This window comes from Aquarana catesbeiana, linkage group LG05, assembly GCF_042186555.1.
Source record: "Aquarana catesbeiana isolate 2022-GZ linkage group LG05, ASM4218655v1, whole genome shotgun sequence".
Taxonomy (NCBI): Eukaryota; Metazoa; Chordata; class Amphibia; order Anura; family Ranidae; genus Aquarana; species Aquarana catesbeiana.
Genome location: NC_133328.1, coordinates 312,731,567 through 312,758,478, shown reverse-complemented (window position 1 = coordinate 312,758,478; position 26,912 = coordinate 312,731,567). Strand labels below are relative to the sequence as shown.

Sequence of the window (26,912 nt, the reverse complement as noted above, 5' to 3'; positions counted from 1 at the left end):
TTTCTTGTATGTGAGACTATCTGATGACATCTGAGGAGTGGTGGAGTTTATACCAGCATACCCTGTATGAGCCCAAGGGGTGGCTCCAATGCGTGTTTAGACACTGTTTAATTACCGTGTCACACGCTCAGAGGTGAGCGCAAGCACAAGTGGGGGGGTCACAGGAGAGCACTGAAGCATGCTGGATTGTGAACACCATTAAGGAGGAGCATGAGGAACACTGTTTTTTGTGGACACCACTTACTTGCACTTTATGTGTTGATATCAATGAATTGAACTTTTTAAATGTGGACACTTGATTTTGCACTTTGATCTTATATTTATAACCACATATATATATTGTTTTTTTGCATGTTGCACTTTATGGGATACTTTTTATAAGGATTGTATTCATTCTATAATTTATATATTACTAGCATTTTTTTTTTTGTATTGAAATTTTGTAGTATAGTTTTACACTATATATGCACCTCCCAACTATTGGGATATATCTGTTTTTTCAGCGCAGGCACGTTTATTTATATTTTTAGGACTTACAGTGTTGTGGCAACACCAACACCTAAGGCCGCAATTTCTGCATAGTATATAGGGCAGGCCCCTACTTTCAAACATCCAACTTACAAACGACTCCTACTTGCAAACGGAAGGAGACAACAGGAAGTGAGATGAAATCTACCCCTAGGAAGGGAAATTCTCTCCTGTAAGAGTTAATATGGGAAAAACGTCTCCTCTCCACTGATGCTTTATCAACAATCCTTGTTTCACTAAAAACCCCAAATTGTCAAAAAACATTTGTCATTGAGACAGAAAGTGAGGTGAAATCTTCTGAAGAGGAGCACAGACAACAAAATAAATGTCACAGGGGTGATAACCCTTCCCTATGTTTTCCAAAAAGCTTAAAAATAGATTTTTTGGCTGGAGCTACACTTTAAAAATGTACCAATTCATAATTACAAACTGATTCTACTCAACAACAAACCTACAGTCCCTGTGTTGGTTGCAACACCTGTATACTGCTGTTCAGAGTATATGGGGGGGGGGGTACCCATGCCGTTTGTCTCACTGATTTTCATCCACATTACATTAATGCCGCAAGCAGTTTTAAATTACTTTTATTCCTTTAAAAATGTCATTTAACTGTTCTAAGCACGGGAAACACGCGCCACTTTACAAGCATACTATAGACACCCCCCAGGTACGATATTTAAAGAAATATTTCACTTTTTTTTCACTTTAAGCATCATTAAAATCACTGCTCCCGAAAAAACGGCCATTTTTAAAACTTTTTTTTGCATTGATACATGTCCCCTGGGGCAGGACCTGGGTCCCCAAACCCTTATTAGGACAATACCATGCAAATTAGCCTTTAAATTTAGCACTTTTGATTTCAAACGTTCAAGTCCCATAGACTTCAATGGGGTGCTAAAGTTTGCGCAAATTTTTTGGTCCGTTCGCAGGTTCTGGTGCAAACCGAACCGTGGGCGTGTTTGGCTCATCCCTTTTGCACAGCAGTATAAGACATTCATGCTTCTTTCTGGCACTCATCAGCATACATTATCTTGTAGAATTCCATGATTGATGGAAACCTGTTGGACTTTCCCTGCTCATTTGGCACCACGAGCTACAGCCAGCTGATATGTATTTTCTGACGGCAGGAAAATCTCCCTGCGGTCAGAATACAATAGCTCAGTGGGCAGGATTCCACCCATCCACCTTAAGGATATGGATGGGGAAATCAAGTCCGTTTTTTTTGTTTTTGTTTTATTTAACCTGCTGGTGGACTGTCTTAGTCTGCTGTTTTTCCACAGAACACGCTGCCCTGCAGATGTAGCAGTTAGAGGGATGAGACAAACCATTTACCACTGACAGGGGTGCTTAAAATGATCAGCATTTAAGTAAAACCTTTATCCCTAAAGGAAAAACACTGTTTCTTTAACTGATTATAAAGTGTTAGCTGAAGTTTGTCTTCAATTCATTAGTGTTCATAATTCTGCTAGTACATCAGACACTCCCTCCTCTCAGACTGACAATGCTGCTGTTTAAAGGTGCCCCCTGTGGTCCTTCATCCAAAGTGGGGGCAATCTAATACAGTAGGTGTGTTACTGGACAAATCACCAGGTGAAAATTGAGGGGAAAAAGCCTTAAAAAAGAAAATGAATGCAGCCACCACATCTATTCGGGTATTCTGACAGTCAGTGGTGTCGTCTGTTAGAATACAAAGCACAGCAGGGGGAAGGGGGTGCTCATTAGGGGTGCAACGGATCGTCACCGATCCGTGATCCGAACAGGTCAACCTGTTCGGATCGCCACACATGCGCTCCGATGCCTCGGCCTTAGGAAAGGCCGCGGCTTCGGCCTAGCTCTGAAGCGGCGGCCATCTTGGTACACCCCGCGGCGGCGGTGCGCGCTGACATCATCACCCCTCAACTCGTGGATCTGATCTGGCCGGCTTGGCGGCTTCTATTCTGTAAGGTAAGACTAAACACTAGTCTTCCTTCCTATACTTATACTGTATACAGTGGGGGAGTCTGTGGATATTACAGCAGTGGGGGAGATTGTGGATATTACAGCAGTGGGGGAGATTGTGGATATTACAGCAGTGGGGGAGATGACGTGGATATTACAGCAGTGGGGGAGATGACATGGATATTACAGCAGTGGGGGAGATGACATGGATATTACAGCAGTGGGGGAGATTGTGGATATTACAGCAGTGGGGGAGATTGTGGATATTACAGTGGGGGAGACGATGTGGATATTACAGTGGGGGAGACGACGTGGATAATATATTACAGCAGTGGGGGAGATGACGTGGATAATATATTACATCAGTGGGGGAGATGACGTGGATAATATATCACATCAGTGGGGGAGATGACGTGGATAATATATTACAGCAGTGGGGGAGATGACGTGGATAATATATTACAGCAGTGGGGGAGATGACGTGGATAATATATTACAGCAGTGGGGGAGATGACGTGGATAATATATTACAGCAGTGGGGGAGATTGTGGATATTACAGTGGGGGAGATTGTGGATATTACAGTGGGGGAGATTGTGGATATTACAGTGGGGACTATATGGTGGTGGAATTTTCACAGGTTTTTGAAAATTCAATTCAATTCATTTTTTTTTTTTTGATCCGAAAATGATCCGATCAGTGACTCCTGATCCGAGGAACGACCTGAACCGTGAGTTTTTTTGATCCGTTGCACCCCTAGTGCTCATCCATCTGCATTGTCAGTGTGGATGGAGGAATCTTTTAAGCTGGCTAAGCTTTACACTATACAATCTGATTGTACAGTCTGCTTCAGCCCGGGTTCACACTTGTGGGAACACAGACATTGCATGTGATTCACACCCGCACTGCGGTGCCGATTACATGCGATGTCTGTGCAATGCGAGTTCAGCCATACAGTTGCATGGCTGAACTCGCATTGGATTTGCAGGAAAATAGTGCAGGGACTTTTGTCCTGCACTGGAATCGGAATGCATGGGTGTTCTCACCCATGCGATCTGATTCCTGTGCGCATTCACAGTTTGCACTGAGATCTGTGAACCGATCTGGGAGTGTCATTAACATTGTATTGACACCCGCAGCGGTTCACAGAGGGCAGTGTGAACTGCCTGCGGGAGAGATGCGATGCAAGAACTGGCGCTGGAATCGCATATGTGTGAACCTAGGCGAAGTTTCACCAAAATTTGTCATATGAAGACAAACCTGAACATTTTTTTTTATTGAGTATCAAATCAGGCAGGCCATTATACCACATAATTGTTAATAAATCTAAAAGTATTGTACAATCAGATTGTATAGCGTGTGATTAGCCGTAGATGGGTTGCCATATGGGGCTGGGAAATTGTATTCTGGAGCGGAAAGAGGGTGGTATTAGGACGATGGTGGGGGGGCACCAAAATGCACCTTCGCCTGTGTAGACAAAAATCCTTGCACCGGCCCTGTGCACAGGAAAAAGGAATTGCATGCATCAGAGATGTATGAGCAATGTACTGTATAGTATGAAGAAGGTGATGAGTAAAGCAGAAGCATTGATTGAGGCACTACATACAGTAGCAGCCAGTCCATAAGGTGACTCATAGCTTTCTATGAGTCGTTTCTCCTGCCCCCCCCAAGCACATGATTAGAGCCTGAGGCTCTCATTGGCTTAAAAAAAAGTTGGGCTCGAGCACTGCACCCCAAACCTACCCACTTGTGGCCAATCAGGGCAGGAGGGGGATCTGAAGAAGGTTGGGTTGGCCAGGAGGAGAAGCCAGGGAAACTGCGGCAGAGGAGGAGGGGGTTGTGCATGACGGGGAAGAAGGAGCTATTGTTGTATTGCTGGGTGTTGATGTACCCATAATTGCACATGCGGTTGAAAGGCATGAAGGAAAATGGAAACAGAGGGTGCCGAGAAGTGCTGAAAATAGTTGCAGTAGTTGACAGCTATGCTGCTCCCGCAGCTGCCATAGCACCTGCAAGAAATGCACATGGTGCACGCTGTCTGGTACTGTTGCTGTTGGCATAACATTTGGCTGGCAACTTGCAAGTTCGTGGTCAGGGAGTTTCCTCCACCATTGTAGTAGCTGTTGTCAGATACAGATGTCGGGCTTGAGCCGGGCACCGGGCAGCTGGGCAGGTTGGCTATGTTGCTGTATGATGTAGATGTGAGGCTGCTCGACGAGGCATTGCTGTTTGCGCATAAGTTGCCGCCAACCCCCCCCAAACAAAAGTTTAGCATCAGCCACCACTGTACAGTAGAAAGACTCTGGGTGTGAGAGGAGGAAGATGCTCTGCATGAAACTATGCCATGAGGCCCTATGTGTAATACAGATGGAGGTGTCATGGACACCATGGTGTATGTTGCAGGTGCTGGAGTGGGGCGGATAGCACTGCTGACTTTTTCCATATTAGTAAGAACAGCAATTATTTAATTAGTTATAAATACAGCTTGGAAAATAACTACGAAAAGACGTAGTGATGGAAATGTCTAGCTATTTAAATCCATGCATGAATAAAAACATACAAAATAAACAGCTATCCTGATAACTCTTTGGTGTACTTACCAAATGTAATTTTATTCTTTTCTTCTTCATCTATTGCTCTAAAAATATCTGTTACACTAAGCTCTGACACTCCCAGTGCAGTCTTCAGAATCACTGCCAAGTCGTCTTCTACTATGGTTTTATCATTCTTTGACTGGTACATCTAAAAACGACAAAAATGATCATATCATCAAACATCACACATTAGCCTAAAAGACAATTATATATTTCTGTCAAAACTGCCTTTATATATGATGGCTATATTGAAAGTATGCATAGAGTTTGCAGACTAGCCTCTCTTTAACATAGGAGGTACCAACAATACATTCTGGCTAACAACTTCCTCACTTCCTAGCACTGCAACGTGGACCAAAAATAACTGTAAGTGGAATGTCTACAGTCTGTATTCATAAAACTAGTCACAATATTGTAAAAAGAAAAAGCTAGTAGAAAGAGCAGTAAGCCAAACATATGGGTAGGAAATTACATTTCTAGGGGAGTGCTGAACACCAACAGAATATTGAAAGCTTGATTCAAAGAATTAGTAAATGTTGTAGAAACCGTGTATATAGAGGAATCTCCCCTGCTAGCTTTTGTTTTCAGATAGCCACAGCATGTGCAGCTTGTCTGAATGCCTAAACAGTGGCTGTATTGGATTGGAGGCACTCACTGTCTGGCTAACAACTTTCCATCCAGCTCTTTTTTTACATTTTAGAATTTTTTCTTGTGGTGCTTACAGGACCACCTACAGCTCGAATTGTGCCTGATACAGCAGGAATCAGCTGACATTTAAGTCAGCTTAACATAAGTAGCAAGTACACACACTGAAAGGATAGCTACTTTACAAGATATTATCACCGAAAAGCGCTGCCATGTAAACAAAAGATTTGCGGATTTTCCAGCTTTATGCCTCATGCACATTGGGCGTTATAAAAACGCCAGTAGCATTAATTGTAGAAAGCTGTAGAATACGTTTTTCAGCTATAGCGTTTTTTAGCTTTTTTTTTTTTTTTTTTTTTTTTTTTTTTTTTTAGCAAAATTATACTCCCACAAAAGCTTTTGGCTCTGATAAACACAGAATATACACGTTTTTAAGCTTTTAGCATAGTTAGAGCATTTTTACACCGGAAAAACTTCTCTTAAAACCAACTAGTTTTGGGGTTTTTTCCAGGCAGAAAACGCCACTGCGAAAAACTCTGATAACAGCCTATGTGTGCATAGACATACAGGATAACATGCTGGGAAGTTTACTGGCTGCAGAAAAATTCCTTAAGCCAAAAACAGCAGCTGTAAAAACGTCAATTGTGCAATAGTTTGGGCCATTTCCTGAACAGGTGTGCCCGCAGTCTAAACTTATATCCTCAGCTTCATAAAGAATACAGCACTCAATTCAGACTCCATTTTATTCCGGGTGTGGAACGGATATTTGCATTTCATAGCCGGAACACAAGGCTGTATACTGTATGTAACTGAGGCTACATACAGTTTATACAGCACACCCAGTGAGTGCACACGTTTTTTTTAATCTTTTTTTTTTTTAATTTTTATCATGCATATTACATACAAAAGGAAAAAGCAAATTGTTCTTAAACAAGAATAGAAAATACATAAAGGGATTACCATCATTTCATTTCTTGATCTACATATGCACTATTATTGTGTCAATCTCGCCGCTGTTTTTTTTCCTTTCGCGATGAGCGACAGGCAATGCTGACAGCTGTTGGGTATGAATCATGAGAGGAAAGCCGCACCAGATTTTAAACAAAAAAATCGGCTTGGGTTCCTCCCCAGGGGCATACCAGGCCCTTAGGTCTGGTATGGATTTTAAGGGGAACCCCCTACGCCGGAAAAATGGCGTGGGGGTTCCCCCAAAATCCATACCAGACCCTTATCCAAGCACGCAGCCCGGCCAGTCAGGAAAGGGGGTGGGGAAGAGCGAGCGCCCCCCCCACCACCCGACCCTACCAGGCCTCATGCCCTCAACATGGGGGATGGGCGCTTTGGGGCAGGGGGGAGCCCTGCGGACCCTCACCCCAAAGCACCTTGTTCCCATGTTGATGAGGACAAGGGCCTCTTCCCGACAACCCTGGCCGTTGGTTGTCGGGCTCTGCGGGCGGAGGGCTTATCGGAATCCGGGAGCCCCCTTTAATAAGGGGGCCCCCCACCCTATGTGAATGAGTATGGGGTACATCGTACCCCTACCCATTCACCTGGGGGAAAAAGTGTCAATAAAAAAAACACACTAAACAGGTTTTTAAAGTAATTTATTAGGCAACTCCGGGGGTCTTCTTCCGACTTCTCCGCTCTCTCCGGCCTCTTCTCCCGCTCTTTGGCCTCTTCTCCCGGTGTCCGGTTCTTCTGCTGGGCTCCTCTGCTATCTTCTGCTCTTTTGCCGCTCTTTTGCTAGTGGTGGCCCGGTCTTCTCTGCTGTCTTGTTCCTTCTTCTCTTCTTCGGAGGTTGACACAACGCTTTCTCCCGCTGTAATGCTGTGTGAGCAGTGCGCAATGACATATAGGCATGGGGCGTGGTCACGGGTGACCCCGCCCCCTTATGTCACAGTCCCGGGGCATGATGGGACTGCGACGTCATAAGGGGCGGGGGTCACCGGGTGACATCACCCGGTGACCACGCCCCATGCCTATATAAGTCATCGTGCACCGCTCACACAGCATTACAGCGGGAGAGAGCGTCGGGTCAACATCGGAAGAAGAGAAGAAGGAACAAGACAGAGGAGAAGACCGTGCCACCGCTAGCAAAAGAGCAGAAGATAGCGGAGGAGCTGGCAGAAGAAGCGGACACTGGGAGAAGAGGCTGGAGAGCAGGAGAAGAACCGGACACCGGGAGAAGAGGCCAGAGAGAGCGGAGAAGTCGGAAGAAGACCCCCGAAGCCGGAAGAAGAACCCCAAAGTCGGAAGAAGAACCCCGAAGTCGGAAGAAGAACCCCGAAGTCGGAAGAAGAACCCCGAAGTCGGAAGAAGAACCCCGAAGTCGGAAGAAGAACCCCGGAGCTGCCTAACAAATTACTTTAAAAACCTGTCTAGTGTGTTTTTTTATTGACACTTTTTCCCCCAAGTGAATGGGTAGGGGTACGATGTACCCCATACTCATTCACATAGGGTGGGGGGCCAGGATCTAGGGACCCCCTTATTAAAGGGGGCTCCTGGATTCCGATAAGCCCTCCGCCCGCAGACCCCGATAACCAACGGCCAGGGTTGTCGGGAAGAGGCCCTTGTCCTCATCAACATGGGGACATGGGGGGGGGCCGCAGGGCGCCCCCCTGCCACAAAGCGCCCACCCCCCATGTTGAGGGCATGCGGCCTGGTACGGTTCAGAAGGGGGGGGCGCTCGCTCGTCCCCACCCCCTTTCCTGACCGGCCGGGCTACATGCTCGGATAAGGGTCTGGTATGGATTTTGGGGGGATCCCACGCTGTTTTTTTCGGCATAGGGGGTTCCCCTTAAAATCCATACTAGATCTAAGGGCCTGGTATGCCTCTGGGGTGGAACCCATGCCGGTTTTTTATTTAAAATTTGGCGCGGCGTTCCCCCTCATGATTCATACCCGACAGCTGTCAGTACTGCATGTTGCTCATCGTGAAAGAAAAAAAAGTTTTCCTTTCCCGATGAGCGAGCCAGCGCGACATGCACAGTACCCTGTCGCCAAGAACCAGCACGATGGGATCGTGCTGAACACATTCTCACGGTCAAGTACTGGAGATATATATTGAAAAAAAAAACTAGCACAAAGATAGTAAGAGCACCATAAACCATAATCCAAAGGAAAACTAACAAAAACAAGACAACATCAAACATATACCTCTATATTATTTTCCAGTACGTTTATATTATTCCCTACTCATCTTCAAAGTATGTTATAAATCGATCACCTCATCCCCGTTCTCCCCCCTCCCCTCCCCTCCACATGAGCCGTCATTCAATAAATTTCTCGAGTTAAGCCAGTACTTCCAAATTTTAACACATTTTTAAAGGAGCTCCTCAATGTTTGTATGCTAATCTCTCTTTTCTTAATATATGATTTATTTTATTACCCCATTGTTTGTGGGTTGGAGGAGTATTATCAATCCACTTTTGTAAAATTAGTTTACGAGCTAGGTAAAGAGACCTGGTCCACATTACATGCATCTCTACTGGTAAAGTTCCATCTGGAATTATTCCCAGTAGTGATAATTTGGAGGCATTTATTATTTCTGTCATTGATATTGTATTTAACGTCCAAAACACTTACTCCCAGTATCTATGGAGCTTGGGACAACGCCAAAGCATATGAATAAGGGAGCCATTGGATACAGAACATCGCTGACATAGGGGCGAGGTGTATTTTCCCCAAGCAAATAATTTTTGTGGGGTGTAATGGGTTCTATGTAAAATAAAAAGCTGGGTCAGTTGCTGACAGGGTGAGATAGATACCACAGCTAGGAGGATCTCCATAGCTCGAGTCCATTCATCTTCATCAAGATCAATCAGGTCTTTTTGCCAATGAATAAGACTCTTAGCTTGTCCATCTACCTTCGCTGTATTTAATAAGATGTGATAGAGCTCTCCAATTAGTCTTCTTTTAATAAGATGTATTGTAGTAGCTTTCATTAAGATCTCTGATGGATTATATTGTAGTTGGAATGTTAGGGCTTGGCTTTGTAGAGCATGGCGAATCTGAAGATACTGATAGAAGTTGTTTTTTGACAGTTGAAAATGCTCTTTCAGTGTACTGAAGGGCAATAAAATATCCCCCTCAAATAGCTGATAAAGTAGAGTTAGCCCAGCCCTTTTCCACTCCAAAAATTCTGATATTTTATTCAGCTCAGGTAGACAGTAATTCTCCCATATTGGCATATATTTTGTATAACCCTTATGCTGAGTAAGTATACGTATTGTTTCCCAAAGTTTATGGATTAAGTGGAAGGTTGGAAATTTTCTCTTCTCATAGAATCCATGAGAAACAATTAGCTGTACTAGTGGTAATGGTTTAAATTGAGTGATTACTATAGTCTGTATAGGATCTTGAGTATCTGCCTCCTCCCATCCAAATCAGAGTTGAAGTTGGGCTGCAATGAAGTATAGTCTAGAATTAGGGACCGCTATTCCCCCTCTATCTTTTGCCTGTTGGAGGGTTTCCAGTTTAATTCTTTGTTTACCATGTTTCCATATGAAGTCTCCAAAAGTCTATTGTTCTAAATAATTTTGATGTCAACCAGACTGGAGAATTATGTAGTAAAAATAACAGTTGGGGAAGCCACACCATCTTCACCAGGTTTGCTCTCCCTATCATGGTCAGTGATTTGCTCCAGGAGTGCACACGTTATTGTAGGAAATAGTTTGTTAGGGCCATTATGGCCTAAACAAACCATGGAAAGTGACAGTAAAACGGGAGATCAGTTTAAGGATCAAATTATTTATAAACAATTGAGGCATTTTCTGAATTCAGTAGGCCCATGTGCAAGATAAGCTGGGCCCGGTTCCTCAAGCAAAAAAAAAAATGTGATTTTTATGTCCCCTTATTACAGGATACCACTTTCCCATTTTGTGTCCCTTAACTGCAGAGCATCACTATTACCACTGTCTCCCTTTACTGCAGTAGTAACTTTCTACTAGCAACCTAGCTTTGCAAAACCTCATGGCATCCCTGGTCCCAAATTGTAAGCGATTTAGAGTCACAGCCTATGCGCACACCCTACTATACATATGATCACTTCCTCAGCATAACTTTTGGAAGCTACACCTGAAAGTGACAGCCACAGACATGCTTGAAAAACTTCAAGAAAGTGACAAAGGATGACAAAAATATTAAAATGAACTTCAATATAATCATGTCCACTGTGGAGGGATGGAGAGGTTTGTAGGAACTTTCATCATCTAAAACACCTGCTAGTTACACTCTTGCATTTAATAAAAGTTGTTTAATTTGTCTGCACTATTGGAAGTGCTGTTCTTTATTTTTGTCACGTGGCATCATATGCAATGAGAGATGTTGCAGTGGATGCAAGGCCAGCTGATAACATTTAATGTCTGGTTGATGGTACATTAATTTAAAGTGCCCAGTGACTTCTTTAATATTCTGAGGTTCACTCGCTCTAGTAAAAGTTTATCTTATATCACAGTGGTGGAGTAGATATCACAGGAGGGGACTTTAACTGGAAATTGCTGGAGGAGTTGCTTGATCGCACTGTGCACTTCTTTATGGAACGTGTGGATTAAATTATTTGGAACTTTGAATGGTTTTCATCTAAAGACGGTGTGTTATATATTCGTATAATATTAATGTTCAAAATATATTTTTTGTACAATATTATTCACATGAGTGGATTAAATTTAAAGGGACAAAATTTTCTTTGGGCATTAATTTTCTATGGCATGATGTATTGGCATTGAACAGTGTATTTGTATTGCACAGTTTGAGTGTTATTCGCACCACAGTATGTTATCTATAGTATAAAGGTGTTTATCTTTTTAGAGATATCACAGCATTTTAAGTTGAGATTGAAGTAAACCTGTCTATTTTCCCAAAAGGGCTTTCTTGACACCTCACAACCACTACTAAGGCAGGCCATTCACAAGTCGAATCTTGGCAGCATCGATCAATCAACTTAGGTACAACTAGCATACCAGGTTTTACCTGCGATTATTACTAGCGGCTGCTATAGCCGTTAGAAAAAAAAATCACTGACTTCTCCTGGCGGGGACAGCTACCCCTGCCCCCAGCCGAGAGAAGACAAAGACACGGCAGGAGGGATTCCAGCAACAACACTATCTGTGTTGATGCGGGAATCAAGCGAATTTCTTTCCTGAAACCTGTGGTCGCAGGAAAGAAATTTGATCAGTGTATGGCCAGCCTTGCTTTGCCTACACACCCCCACCCTTGTGTTTGTCTGCAGGCGCCAAGAGTAAAAAAAAAAAAAAACAATGGCTTATAAAAAGACAAAGGACCTTTCCCACACTCCCATCTGACAGTGCTCAAGCCTGGGGAGTGGCTGCTCAAACAAGAAGCACTGCATTGTAGGAGGAATGGGAGAGGGTTACTTTTTATATCCACTATATAGATATAGATATAGTGGGGAAAATAATTATTTGATCCTGTGTCGATATTGTAAGTTTGCACACTTACAAATAAATGAATGGTCTATTATTTTTATCATATGTGTATTTTAAATGATAGAGATAGAATATCAACCAAAAATCTAGAAAAAACACATGATATAAACTGAGTTGCAGTTCAGTGAGTAAAATAAGGATTTGAACCCTAAGCAAAACATGACTTTGTACTTGGTGGAGAAACCCTTGTTGGCAAGCACAGAGGTAAGACGCTTCTTGTAGTTAGTGACCAGGTTTGCACACATCTCAGGAGGTATTTTGGTCCACTCTTTTTTTACAAATCTTCTTTAAATCCTTAATGTTTCTTTGCTGTCGCTTGGCAACTCAAATTTTTAGCTCCCTCCATACATTTTCTATAGGATTAAGGTCTGGAGACTGACTAGACCACTCCATGACCTTAATGTGCTTCTTCTTGAGCCACTACTTTGTTGCCTTGGAGGTATGTTTTGGGTCATTGTCATGTTGAAAGACCCATCTTCAGTGTTCTGGCTGAGGGAAGAAGGTTCTCATCCAAGATTTTACAATACATGGCCCAATCCATTGGCCCCTCAATGTGGCAAAGTCGGCCTGTACATTTAGCAGAGAAACAGCACCAAAGCATAATGTTTCCACCTCCGTGATTGACTGTAGGGATGGTGTTTTTAGGGTCATAGTCAGCATTTTTCTTCCTCCCCCTCCTCAAGAAGGCACATGTACAGTCATGCCAATGAACATCTAAAATGATTCAGAGAAGGATTGGGAGAAAGTGCTGTGGTCAGACAAGACCAAAATTGAGCTCTTTGGCATAAACTCGGCTCGCTGTGTTTGGAGGCAGAAAAATGCGGACTATGACCCTAAAAACACCATCCCTACAGACGAACGCGGAGATGGAAACATGATGCTTTTGGGATGTTTCTCTGCTAAAAGGTACAGGCAGACTTTGCCACATTGGAGGGGCCAATGGACAGGATCATGTATTGTAAAAACTTGGATGAGAACCTTCTCTCAGTCAGAACACTGAAGATGGGTCGTGGATGTATCTTCCAGTATGACAATAACCCAAAACATAACGCTAAGGCAACAAAGGAGTGGCTCAAGAAGAAGCACATTAAGGTCATGGAGTGAGCTAGTCAGTCTCCACACTTTAATCCTTTAGAAATTTTTATGGAGGGAGCTGAAACATTGCATTGCCAAGACACAGCCAAGAAACCTTAAGGATTTAGAAAAGATCTGTAGAGTGGACCAAAATCTCTCCTGAGATGTGTGCAAACCAGGTCTCCCATCTACATCAAACGTCTTACCTCTGTGGTTGCCAACAAGAGTTTCGCCACCGAGTGCCAAGTCATATTTTGCTTGGGGATCAAATACTTATTTTACTCACTGAACTGCAACTTAATTTATAGCATTTGTTTTATGTGTCTTTTCTGGATTTTTGGTTGACATTCTGTCACTATCATTTAAAATACACCTATGATAAAAATTATAGACCCTTCATTACTTTGTGGGCAAACTTACAAAATTTGCAGGGGATCAAGTAATTATTTTCCCCACTGTATATATGTACTGAGGTATAGAAAGAACCCAGAAATAAACAATTGATTATAAAAAATTATACCATATTTATCGGCGTATAACACGTACTTTTTTCCCCTTAAAATCAGGGAAAATCGCGGGTGCGCGTTATACGCCGATCCCCCGCCGACTGTGAGCGGAGGAGCGAGAGCCGCCGACATTCATGCATAGCCGAGTGTACTCGGCTAGGTTCGGCTAGCTCCGCTCACAGTCACGCCCAGTCCCGCCCTATGATGGACATAATACAGAATTGGGCGTGACTGTGAGCGGAGCGGAGCTAGCCGAACCTAGCCGAGTATATTCGGCTAGGTATGAATGTCGGCGGCGCTCGGTTGCTTTCGGTTTCTCTCGTAGCCGCCGACATTCATACATAGCCAAGTGTACTCGGCTAGCTCCGAGTACACTCGGCTATGTATGAATGTTGGCGGCGCTCGGCTTCCGCCCACATCACTACGAGAGGAGCCGAAAGCGAAATATTTAAAAACTGAAAAGTCTGCAGTGTCACTGGGCAAGGCTGCAGATGACACTGAAAGGCTGCAAATGACACTGAAAGGCTGCAAATGACACTGAAAGGCTGCAAATGACACTGAAAGGCTGCAGATGACACAACAAGGCTGCATTGATGGGCATTTAAATGTAAGTTTTTTTTTTTCCTTAGAAAGTTTTTTTCCCTAAAATTCCCTCCTAAACTTGGGGTGCATGTTATACGCCGATAAATACGGTATTTATTGTGAAAAAGAACAACTTAACACACATTGATAAAAATCACATAGAAAGACACGTATCGGGGGCGTGGCTTGGCACTGGCCGTGTGAAGAAGTGTTTCTTGAGTGCTCCTGGCTATCCCTTCTCTCACCCACACTTAAGACGGCTTTAGAACAAGAAAATGAGGTATGATAACCTCCAAGAGGTACAGAACACGATCGCTGACCAGAGGACCCCAGATTGCAACTCCACGGAGCGGAATTAAAAGATATTTCCGAGACTCGCAGAGGTCCTCTCCGGGCGCCATTGCGACAGCGCCACGAGGGCAGTGCATGGACAGACCTGAATCACCGGATTTACATCTCCCCCCATCTCTGTCCAACACGCCGAATTGCTTCTCGGAGACCCCGGCTGACTTAAGACCTGAGATGGCTAGTTCCTCACTACACCCTAGCAGTATGCCCGACGACCTGCGAGCCATTCTTCAAGCTCTCCCCACGAGGGCGGACATAGAGGCACTCCCCTCTAAGTCGGACATCGAATCCCTCATCCTCCGGGTAGAAGAGGCACATGCTCGCGACTTACAGGAGATCAGGGCCGAGATACAGGTCATATCGGACCGGGTGGACTCTGGAGAAGGAGCGGTCTCGGCCCTCACGCAGCGAGTGTCGGCTCTGGAGCGTTCCCGAGAGGCCCAGATAACTACCGCAGTAGATTTACAGCTACACCTGGAGGACTTAGAGGACCGCAGCCGCCGCAATAACTTGCGGCTGCGGGGCCTCCCGGAGGCCACCGGGTCGGAGGATTTGGAGGCGACAGTAGTGGCCATATTTCAGAAAATACTGGGCGAGTCTCCGACGAGCTTAGAACTGGACAGAGTTCATAGGACACTTGGTCCTAGGTCACCGGATCCAGATAGGCCTCGGGATGTTCTGTGCAGGCTCCACAGGTACACACAGAAAGAAATCATACTGCGCAAGGCCTGGGATCATGGAGAGGTGGAATTCGATGGAGTGTCGATCAAGATTTTGCCTGATCTTTCCAGGGCCACTCTTCAGCGCAGAGCCCAGTTGAGACCAGTACTGGACTTAGCCAGACGAAAGGGCTGCACATACCGCTGGGGATACCCGTTAGCGGTGACTTTTCAAAACGGCAGTTCTTCTTTCACGCTCCGTTCCCCAGCGGATCTCCCTGCATTCTTTGCCTTTGTGGAATCGGAACCAATCTCGGTCCCGAATTGGCTGGCCCTGATGCCTCGTTTTGCGGGGCGCCCGGGTACATTCTGTCAACGGGCTCACCAACCACCCCGCCAACAGCGATCCAGAAGAAGACAGCGAGTCTCATCCGCAGAGGGTCCACGTGAGTCATAACTGACATGCACTACTATGTTTTTCACTACAGCCTGACAAAGTTTTGGTTTGTGTTTACCTGAGCCTGCCGCAGAGAGAAAGCCGTTGAATGATTGGAGCGCTGCTAATGTGCCCCCGGCCCGGCTCTGTGACTGTGCGTACTCTGGAGTGTTGTATAGTCCTGACAGTTTCTCCCCCCCCCCGCATGGGCCTCCTCACCCTATCGCCACCAGCAAGAAGAACCCCGCTATGACCCACCTAGACCACCGCACACTAAAGGGGGAAAACCGGCCAGTGACAGTCCTGTCCCGAACCAAGCCCTCGATCTGCAAAATCAGGCTGGAGACTCTTGTTCAACCCCTCAGCATTAAATGTGGAGCTGCCTTGAGGGTGATGGGAGATCTTCAGGCTCTCTGCAGTTACAATACAGTATATAAAGACGGTCTCCAAGTTTCTGTGCTGGGCAAATTTAAAATCTGCTCTTACGGGTCTGTAAGTAAATGCTGCTGGTAGATACTTTAATGAGTGAGAGCTTTTTTCGGATTCAGTGGGAAGGTATATATGTAGGATGCAACTTACTGCCGGGGTTTGTTGACATTTGTGTTTGGGATATTGGGGTCCATGTACTCTCTGGCCCCCGGATCCTCCTGCCTCTCTGGGGGGAGTTGCTAGGCTCGATGAGGGTGGGCTTATGAGTCCGGCAGACCATGAGAGCTATGTCCCGGGCATTGGAGGAGAGCGGTGTCCCGGGGGCGTGCTTTTCAGTCACGGCCTCTTGGACTGCGCGCTCCGATAAGGGGAGGGGGGGAGAGGGGAGGTGCCCATAAGGGATCAACAAAATATGGTACAATGGATCACTCTGCTTAAGCATCTCAAGAACCAATAGCGGGAAAATAGACCTGGAAGTGGGTGGTATTGCGGAGGATCGGGGGGGCGGTGGGGAGGGGGGAACCATGGAAACAGAAGAGGTTAACCCCTGGAGTATAGGGCCATGTGACGCTCGGGCGGGGGTGGGAGGGCAGTGACTCCATATGCTGTATCCCGGAGGGGATACTCTGTCAGTTGCGAGATATAGAAGGCAAAAAGGGTTTAAGAATCTTGAAGTTGATCTGCTCAGGCTAGTGATCAGTTCGGTTGGTTTATTATTGCACAAAGTTAGAACATCATATTACAAAAGAAAAAGTCTGTAACCTCTATTTAAACTGAATGTTTCATATTGTAAAATTTAGCCTTTAACAATATAAAGACAATGTATGCTAAGAGCGAGCGGGGGGAGGAGGGGTGCCGGAGACCTCTTTACCGGCTATCTCCATCTGAGCTCCCACATAGGCCTGCGCTCGATTACTGGGTTGAGCTAGTGAGCGTTTTAGCATTATTGTGCTACTTAGATAGATTACACATATACACAATACTTGCTGATTTCTCAGCAACTCTTGAGTTCTCCCCCTTCCTAGTCGCGCTTTTCCCTATACCCTATTCTTTTTTTTCTATCCCTTACTTTAAATACCTTCCTCTGTTTTTCTATACAGGGGGGCCATGAAGGCGGTGACAGTGTTCTCCTTGAACGCAAGGGGGCTAAACACGCCCGAAAAACGACGCATGCTTTTAGGTGACCTCCATCGCCATAAGGCTAACGTGGCATTTATACAGGAGACTCACTTTAAAGGGAGCAACTTACCAATATTGAAAAATAAACACTATCCAACAGTATACCACTCCACATTTGGTATGACCAAGACCAGAGGGGTGTCTATACTCATCTCGCGTTCTGTGCCCTGGAAGTGTGTAGAGGTTAAAACAGATACAGAAGGACGATATCTGTTCCTCAGAGGTGACATCGGGGGGGTTGAGGTGACACTAGCAAACATATACGCCCCCAACACCCAACAAGAGCAATTCATAGCCAAGACATTAGACACCCTGAGTAGATTCACCAAGGGTCAGTTGATTATTGGAGGAGACTTTAATGTCTCACTGATTCCTTCAGAAGACACCTCATCGGGAACTTCCTCAATCACACCGACAGTTAGGAAACGAATAGCTCGCTCATTACATAGTTCACAACTGATTGACGTATGGAGACTTCAACATCCTACGGAACGTGACTATACTTATTACTCGACCCCACACAGACAGTATTCTAGAATTGACTTTTTTCTACTCCCCCACGCACAACTACATGCTGTACGAAGCACCTCGATCGGATCTATTACGTGGTATGACCACGCTCCGATCCTTCTCGCCTATGACCTTACGGACGGTCTCGGTACCAGGGAACGAACTTGGAGACTAAACGAAAGTCTCTTACAAGACGAAGTGACTCTTAAAGACGTAGTAAAGGAGATGGAGAATTACTTTAAGACAAATGACACCCCTGACAGCAACCCCGGGATGGTGTGGGAGGCCCACAAGGCGGTCATACAGGGGGTATTAATCAAACATGGGGCACGTATTAAAAGACAGCGGTCGATACAATTGTTAAGGCTTCTGGATGATTTACAAAAAGTAGAAGCAAGACATAAACACACTCAGACTCCTGAGGGAGAAGCAGAACTACTGCTCCTACGAGCCCAAATTACTGATATACTCCAGTTTAGAGCTAAAGCGGCGATACAGATTTGCAGGCGCAAGTCCTATGAATCAGGGGATAAGTGTGGCAGACTTCTAGCCAACTCTGAAAGAACAGAAATTAGCGAGCTACATCCCGCACATTATGTCACCATCAGGTCAGAAAACCACACTCCCCCGTAAAATAGCTGGGGAATTTAGGGAGTACTATGCCTCCCTTTACAATCTACAAAAACCAGCCACCTCACGTTCTCAAACAGAGACATACCTATGTAAGTCAGGGATGCCCAAATTAACTGATGAAGCCAGTACCCTGCTAGAGGAACCCATATCTGTAGATGAAATAACCTCAGTCATTGGTGCTATTAAATTAGGGAAATCACCGGGTCCAGACGGTTACACAGCCCAATACTACAAGACCATGCTGCCGTACGTCAGGGAACACCTCTACAAATTTTTCAACTCACTGGGTTCGGGAGGGAACATCCCTCGAGATACTCTATCGGCCCACATCGCAGTGATACATAAGGAGGGGAAGGATGCCACTGCCTGTGGGAGTTATAGGCCAATCTCTCTCCTTAACATAGATCTAAAAATCTTCACAAAAATTCTGGCCAACAGACTCCAACAATTTCTTTCATCCCTGATCCACCAGGACCAAGTAGGTTTTATCCCAACTAGAGAGGCCAGGGATAACACTACCAGAGTCCTTAACCTACTACACATAGTCAATCAAAATAAGAACCCGTCCATCTTTCTAAGCACAGACGCAGAGAAGGCCTTCGATAGGGTGGATTGGCAATTTATGATCTCTGTCTTAGGTCATGTGGGCATAGGCGACAGGATGATGACTTGGATAAGGTCTCTCTACACTGAACCCACTGCTCATGTACGGGTCAATGGTGTGTTGTCAGATGCCTTCATGATTGGGAACGGTACTCGCCAGGGGTGCCCTTTATCCCCACTCTTCTTCGCCCTATCGTTGGAACCCTTCCTGTGCACGGTACGCTCTAATCCGGACATATCCGGGGTAGTTGTAGGAGGCACTCAGCAGAAGATTGCCGCTTACGCGGATGACATGCTGTTCACTCTTACTAGCCCGCTGATTTCCCTCCCGAACCTTCTGCAGGAGTTTAAGACGTATGGTAGTTTATCCAATATGAAGATTAATTTCGATAAGTCCGAGGCAATGGGAGTGGCTATCCCCCCAAAAGCACTTTCAACACTTAGAGATAGCTTTAAATTTAAATGGTCAACGACAGCTCTCAAATATCTGGGGACATTAATCCCCCCAAAAATTTCACAGATATTCACATTAAACTTCCCCCCGTTACTAACTACAGTTCGAGCCCTACTAGCCAAATGGAATACAGGGTTTCATTCATGGTTTGGCAGATGCAACATATTGAAGATGTGTATTCTCCCTAAGTTCCTATACCTTATGCAGGCCCTACCGATCCACATCCCTGCATCGTATTTTGCCCAAACCAGTGCCCTTTTCTTTGACTTTATTTGGAATCGGAAACGCCCCAGACTAAACAGACGACAACTCATGTTACCTAAATTGTTCGGAGGCCTGGCGATACCGGACCTCCGCAAATACTACTATGCAACTCATCTGACAAGACTTGTCGACTGGAACCGCCACCAGTCCTCCAAACAATGGACCAGAATAGAACAATCTCAGTCAAATTTACCCCTGAACAGAGCACCATGGATAGCTCATCTCCTACCTAGAACTCTCAAAAACCACCCCTTGATAGGTCTGACAGTAAAGATATGCGCTTTTCTATTCCTACGTTTCCGACTATCATCATCCAACTCTCGGATCCGCCCGATATTGGGCACACCAGAGTTTGCACCAGGATGTACAGATCAAACTTTCATCGCTCTAAGGAATTCTAACTGTTTCCAAGCCTCTCACTTCCTAACACAGAGTCGCTGGCCCACTATTGCTGAACTCATGAGTTCGGAAGGCCAGTTCAGACTGGACTACTGGAGAGCAGGCCAACTCCAGCACTTTCTTAAATCGCTCCCTGCCCCCGACAGTTTCTCCCAAACACTGACAACTTACGAGACGTACTGTGAGGAAGAGGGCCCAATGGCTCATACCCTTTCTGCCACTTACCAATTACTGACCACACCAATGGAGGGCTCAAATCTACAGTGTATAGAGGCGTGGGAACGAGATTTACATTGTACATTTACACCCCGTCAAAAACAAAATATCATACATTTCACATATAGATCCTCGATATGCACGAAAACGCAGGAGACTAATTATAAAATCCTCACTAGATGGTATCATACCCCTGCAAAACTACGTAAGATATTCCCTTCCGCTTCGGACCTTTGCTGGAGGTGTCAGAGCGAACGGGGAACACTCCTCCATATCCTCTGGTCCTGCCCCAAATTGGAGCAGTTCTGGAAGACTGTTCAGAGCACAATACAGAGATTCACTGAGCGACCTATATTGTCGGACCCAGCGATATTCTTGCTCCACGCCTCTCACGCCCCCAGCAAGGCATACAAAAAATCGCTCACAAGACACTTGTTTGATGCTGCCAAGGCGTGTATACCCATATTATGGAAATCTAACCAACCTCCTACGGTTAGCATGTGGGTGAAAAAGGTGGAAGACATCAAAAAAAATGGAAGACCTTGTCCTCACGGATAGAAACCAAAATGAGCGGTTTTCCAGGACTTGGGCTGGTTGGAACATGTTCATATTCTCAGATGAGGGACAGAATCTGCTGGGTGGAAGCCCTCCCACCTAATCTCAGTGGACTCTTAAAACAGAGGCTATGGGGAGATACAGAGGAACTTGACGGGTCAAGGTGGATGCCTTATGCCCCCCCCTCTCTCTCTATCTCTCTCCCTCTCTCTTTCTCTCTCTCTCCCTCTTTCTTTCCCCCCTCCCTTCTCCCCTACCCCTTTCCTCTACCCCTACAACTATTTCTCTCTACTTCCCATATCTTTTCTCCCCCTTTGCCCCCGATTATCTTTATACAATAAGCTCTTTTTAACATTCCATCTTTCGATCTCTATTTTCTTTTTGTGTATGTGTGTGGTCTTTTTAGATTGGTTATTTGTATAGGAAAATGGAAAATAGAGTGGGAGGGCACTGGTCGCGGCAATAACATCAAACCATAAGATATTGGGGTTATGCAGAATTGCCAAAGAGGTCCAAGTGGAAGATCCCGAAATGATGTAATAATAGAGGCTGCGACCTCATTTTCATTTTCATTTGCCTTATGTACCTTTAGAGGCTGCGTCCTCGCCACACCACGATGCCATTGCCCTTGTTGATGTAAGCGATTGTAGTGCCCTCTCTGGTGGTTGAATAAAACTTATATTTGAAAAAAAATAAAAAAGAAAGACACGTATAAAACATGATTGCGTACAAAGGCAAAGAATGATACAGACTTGAAACAAAGGGAACCCCACACAATAGTGGGGCCTCTGAAGATGTAGGTCCAATGTATAATCCTCTACATGTTTTGTGAAAAAATGTGCTTCTTCAGGAGGGATTGAAAATACATTCTTCTAGTTAATTCATAAATAGTTCAACAAAACAAAAGGGGGTACATAATTATACATTGGATAACAGCAGTACTGGAGTAAATTTTAAAGCAGGCAAGCTTGGCTCACCGATAAAGACCCAATAAGGGTCACGCATGGCAATGATTGAGGCACCAAATAAGGGTAGTACCCCCCCCTCCCCCCCCGGTGAACACAGGAGGTGCTGAAAGGGCGCAGTAATGCTATATAACATTAATTTAAAATATATTTTTTCAGTTACTGCGCCCTTTCATCGACTCCCGTATTTGCCGCGGGGGGATTACCCTAATTGGGTGCCTCAGTCATTGCCATCTATGACCCTTATTGGGTCTTTATCAGGAAGCCAAGCTCACCTGCATTAAAATTTACTCCAGTACTGTTGTTATCCAATGTATAATTATGTACCCCCCTTTTGTTTTGTTGAACTATTTATGAATTAATTAACTACAAGAATGTATTTTCTCTTAGATGTATAAGGTCAATCTCTCCTGAAGAAGAAAATTTTTTCGCGAAACATGTAGAGGATTATATTGGACCTACATCTTCGGAGGCCCCACTATTGTGTGGGGTTCCATTTGTTTCAAGTCTGTATCCTTCTTTGCCTTTGTACGCAATCATGTTTTATACGTGTCTTTCTATGTGATTTTTATCAATGTGTGTTAAGTTGTTCTTTTTCACAATAAATATAATTTTTTATATTCAATTGTTCATTTCTGGGTACCGAGATAGTCCATATAAAACCCCCCGTACCTCATCATTGTCAATTAAGGATAATGGTACCCGCCCCATCTCTATTTACTGACTGAGGCATTCCCTTTCTCTTCGTATATATGAACTGAGTGAGAGGTTTAATTCAAAGAAAGAATGTAATAAGAGAAAAAAAAAAAAAAAGATGTCCTTACTGACCGCCAACAGAAAATTGTATGCGGGGTCAGTGGTAAAGCACAAGTATGCAGACAGTGAAGTCAAAACTTCAGGCCTGTACTCTTGTTCCACGCTAGTGATTCAAAGTACTTAAGTCATTGTATCAACATGTTATCTAAACAACCAACATTTTCAGGAGGTGGCGTGCAATAGCCAAGTATTTCTCTCAGAGCAGGTTCTCTTAGAGTGTGTATGGTAGCTGGTTAAGTAGGAATAAGCAATTTTTGTTTTACAATTTAATCTACCCAAAGATAACAATGTAGTGAAGAAACAAAAATTAAAACATTATGCAGTAATATAGTTGCTTAAAAAAAAAAAAAAAAACTGCATTTATGTTACCAGTTAAAGTAGAAGTCTAATCTAAATCTATCTAAGTTTAAACCTACTTCCAGCCCCATTCTAAGCCTTATACCATCTAGCCTGTAAGTATACACATCTTACCTTTACAGGTTAGTTAGTATAGGGCTTAGAATGGGGGTTAGAGCGGGTTTACTTTAATATTACAATAATAAAACAAATACCTCAAAAGCCAACTGAATGGTGTGCAAGGTCTTCGAAGGTCTACACACAACAGACAATGCAATAACATACTCCCGTAGGTCAATTGCACCTTCTTCATTCTGTAAAAAGACACAGTAATCAGAAAATGCGATGTTCATTGCTTAAAGTGATTTTAAACAATTACCTTGCAAAACAACCCATTCAGTTTAAAATAGAAATATAAAGGCAAAACATTTTTTGTATAGATATAAAAAGTAAATTAAATACCTTTTTTCCCTTTTTTAAAAAAAATTAGAGCTCACATTTCCTCTGTTCTTAGCTGCATAAGAGCTGGGGGAGGAGGAGAAGCAGCAGCAGCACACTGAACTTCCCTGTAAATGGCTGTGAAGGGGGGGGGGGTGTCAGGACAAGTCTGATCATTGGAGGAGAGTACACCAAGTTCCCAGAACAACTAGAAAACTGACCACGGTGTGTTCTCCTGCTTAGTGATCAGTTTTTAATAGGAAAGCAGAGGGACTGGCAGGAACATCAAGGATTTCACACAAAGGAAGCAATACAAAGAGAACAGGATACTTTCTCAAGTACATGGTACAGCAGGCACATATCAGAATTATTATACATTGTAACAAACGCTTGAAGTTTTCATAAATTGTTCTTCAGTAAAATCTGTCTTAGACATGGTTCAAACTAAGCCTGACAATTATTATTAGGCCAGAAATCACTGCTGATTAGTTAATGCCACTTAGTAGTGGAACTTTTTGAACCGTTTGGAATTTTATTTGCTGACAAGTTAAATGATTTGCTGGCTCCTGACATCCATATAAGAATATGATATCCCTACAAAAATTCCCACTTTTACTCAAGTGCCATGACCATTTCAAACACTAACAATGATGTCTATCTTCTTCAATGGACTACCTTAAAGGAAAAGCAGACAAACATTGACACCATTAGTATGGCCATGCTTCATGAAAATCTCACCATTTTGCTCCTGAGAGGTGTAAGTAGGCAGATTCAAACCCCTGACATCCACTTGAAGCTGGCTGGCATTTGCTTTTAAACTAAGCATTGTTCCAACAAATAGGAGAACATTTCTTTCATTCCAAACCAGCTTGTAGATCTGGAGTAACCAAACTCTCTATACAAGCCCTAAACACTTATCGATTTAAAGAGCACCTTCCTTATCTGAAGTTTACACTACAAGCAGCCTCCCCACTTCTCTTGCAAGCTGTAAGCAAGTCGCTGTGTTTTTGACAACGAATAGAGCTGATGGTGCACCAATATGTAAGTACATGTAGGTTTGTAACCATTTCCAAGACTGCATCTTCTGAAACTGTAGATACAAGTGGTGTGAATGAGACAGGGGTTTGTTTGTCTTTCGCGTAACCACTTCAATACTGGGCACTTTTACCTCCTTCCTGCCCAGGTCAATTTTCAGCGCTAATCACACTTTGAATGACAATTTCACCGTCATGCAACACTGTACCAACATGGAAATTTTTTTTTTCTTTTTAGACAGATAGTGCTTTGTTTTGGTGATATATAATCACCACTGGGTTCTATATTTTTTTGCTAAACAAAAAAGTCTGAATTTTTTTTTTTAAAAGTTATTCTTAGTTTCGGTTATAAAATTTTGCAAATAAGCAATTTTTCTCCTTTACTGATGTGCTGACAGCCGTGCCCCGGTTGTCGGCTCTCCTTTCCTCACACAGACACAGCTTGTAAGGAAAGGACTGCCCATAGTCGGCAAGTCTGTTTACATTTGATAAGCTGGGACTGGACACAGCTGATCACATGGTAAAGGGCAGCTGTGATTGGCTCTTTACCCAATAGCCGGAAAGATGGAATTAAGAGATCTCTCGTGAAGAAAGATGGAAATAAATTCTTCCGATGATAGGTGACAATATCCTCCATCACAAAAGCCAAAATAGGCTTACCAGAAATGGTGGACCTCCTAATTATAGAAGGTCAAATGTGCGTTTATCCCCACAGGGATGATGTTAACCTCCAGCAGGGCTTGGGCGATCCTTTATCCAGACACTTGGAGCTCCCATCCAGCAGTGAGGTCCAGCAGACAAAAAACTTAAAAAACCGGCAATGTTGTGTGGTATGAAAATCATTCTCAAAAGAAAAAAGGACACACTCTAAGTGTACTCCGTCATTTATTTAAAATTATTGGAATAAAAATATAGTGCTCACTAGCGCAATAGATAAAAAAACAATGTATAAAAAGACCAAGACGGCAAAAGATAAAAAAAAAAATGTATAAAAAGACCAAGCTCTTGGTCTTTTTATATATTGTTTTCTTTATCTATTGTGCTAGTGAGCGCTATATTTTTATTCCAATAATTTTAAATAAATGACGGAGTACACTTAGAGTGTGTCCTTTTTTCTTTTGAGAATGATCCTCATACCACACAACATTGCCAGTTTTTGAAGTTTTTTTCTGCTGGACCTAACTGCTGGATGGGAGCTCCAGGTGTCCAGATAAAGGATCACCCAAGCCCTGCTGGAGGTTAACATCATCCCTGTGGGGATAAACACGCTTTTGACCTTCTATAAATTAGGAGGACCACCATTTCTGGTAAGCTTATTTTGGCTTTTGTGGTGGAGGATATTGTCACCTATCATTGGAAGAATTTATTTCCATTTTTCTTCACGAGGGATCTCTTAATTCCATTTTTCCGGCTATTGCTTTTATTGACTTTTACCTATGGGTAAGCCTATAATAAGGGTTGTCAGTAGATGCTGTAAATATCCCCTAAATGTGCCCCATTTAGGAGATATTTACTGTACATGCAGTCGATGACATCACTGGCGCATGCGCTCTGAAGGAACGGCCAAGCAGGCCGTTCCTTCAGAGTCCTGTCCCGTAAACGGCGGCTCCCACGGGCATTTGCGGGAGCGACATCACTGTCACTCCAGCCAGTCACACAGCCGAAGTCCGCGGACCCAGAAGGAAGATCAGGTGAAGATGGAAGCGCATGCAGCTGTGACAGCGCGACGCTTGAAGGCTTCGTTTTCAGGTAAATTTAACATAGTGTGCTAGTATACGATGCATACTAGCTAGAGCTGCACGATTAATTGTTAAGAATCGTTATCACGTTTTTTTTTTCCCCGTTGCGATCTTGAAAAAAGTATTTCTCAAATTCTTTCTATGCAGAGAAATCTCTCTGCTCTGCTAAAGCCACAGCTGTCAAAAGAAAGAAAAAAAAACATGGGTAGTCTGCCAAGAATCACAACATTCTTTAGCAGTGAAACTTAAGTATAAACATTGTAACAAGTTGTCCTTTAGCTCAAAGGAATACACTTTGGTGTGAAAATGAGGGAAGTTTAACCACTTAAAGACTAATCTTTTTCTGACATTTGTTGGTTTCAAGTTAAAATCCTTTTTTTTTTTCTAGAAAATTACTTAGAACCCCCAAATATTATATATTTTTTTAGTAGAGACCCTAGAGAATAAAATGGTGTCAATTCTTTATGTCACACTGTATTTGTGCTGCAGTTGTTCAAATACAATTTTTTGGGAAGAAATTCCACTAATGAATTAAAAAAAAAACAAAAAAAAAAAAAAAAAACAACTTACCAGTAAAGTTAGCCCAA

At 43.8% G+C, this 26,912-nt stretch overlaps 1 protein-coding gene across 2 annotated transcripts in view; it reads right to left on the bottom strand.

The window, feature by feature from the left end:
* Positions 1-26,912, bottom strand: part of LPCAT1 (lysophosphatidylcholine acyltransferase 1) — a 277,273-nt gene that overhangs the window by 20,081 nt on the left and 230,280 nt on the right. For both annotated transcript variants that reach the window (XM_073630841.1, XM_073630842.1), the window contains exons 12-13: positions 23,330-23,428; positions 5,066-5,207 (exon numbers count right to left, since the gene is read on the bottom strand). In XM_073630841.1, the coding sequence (XP_073486942.1) occupies positions 5,066-5,207; positions 23,330-23,428 (241 nt within the window). The remainder of the gene's footprint in view (positions 1-5,065; positions 5,208-23,329; positions 23,429-26,912) is intronic.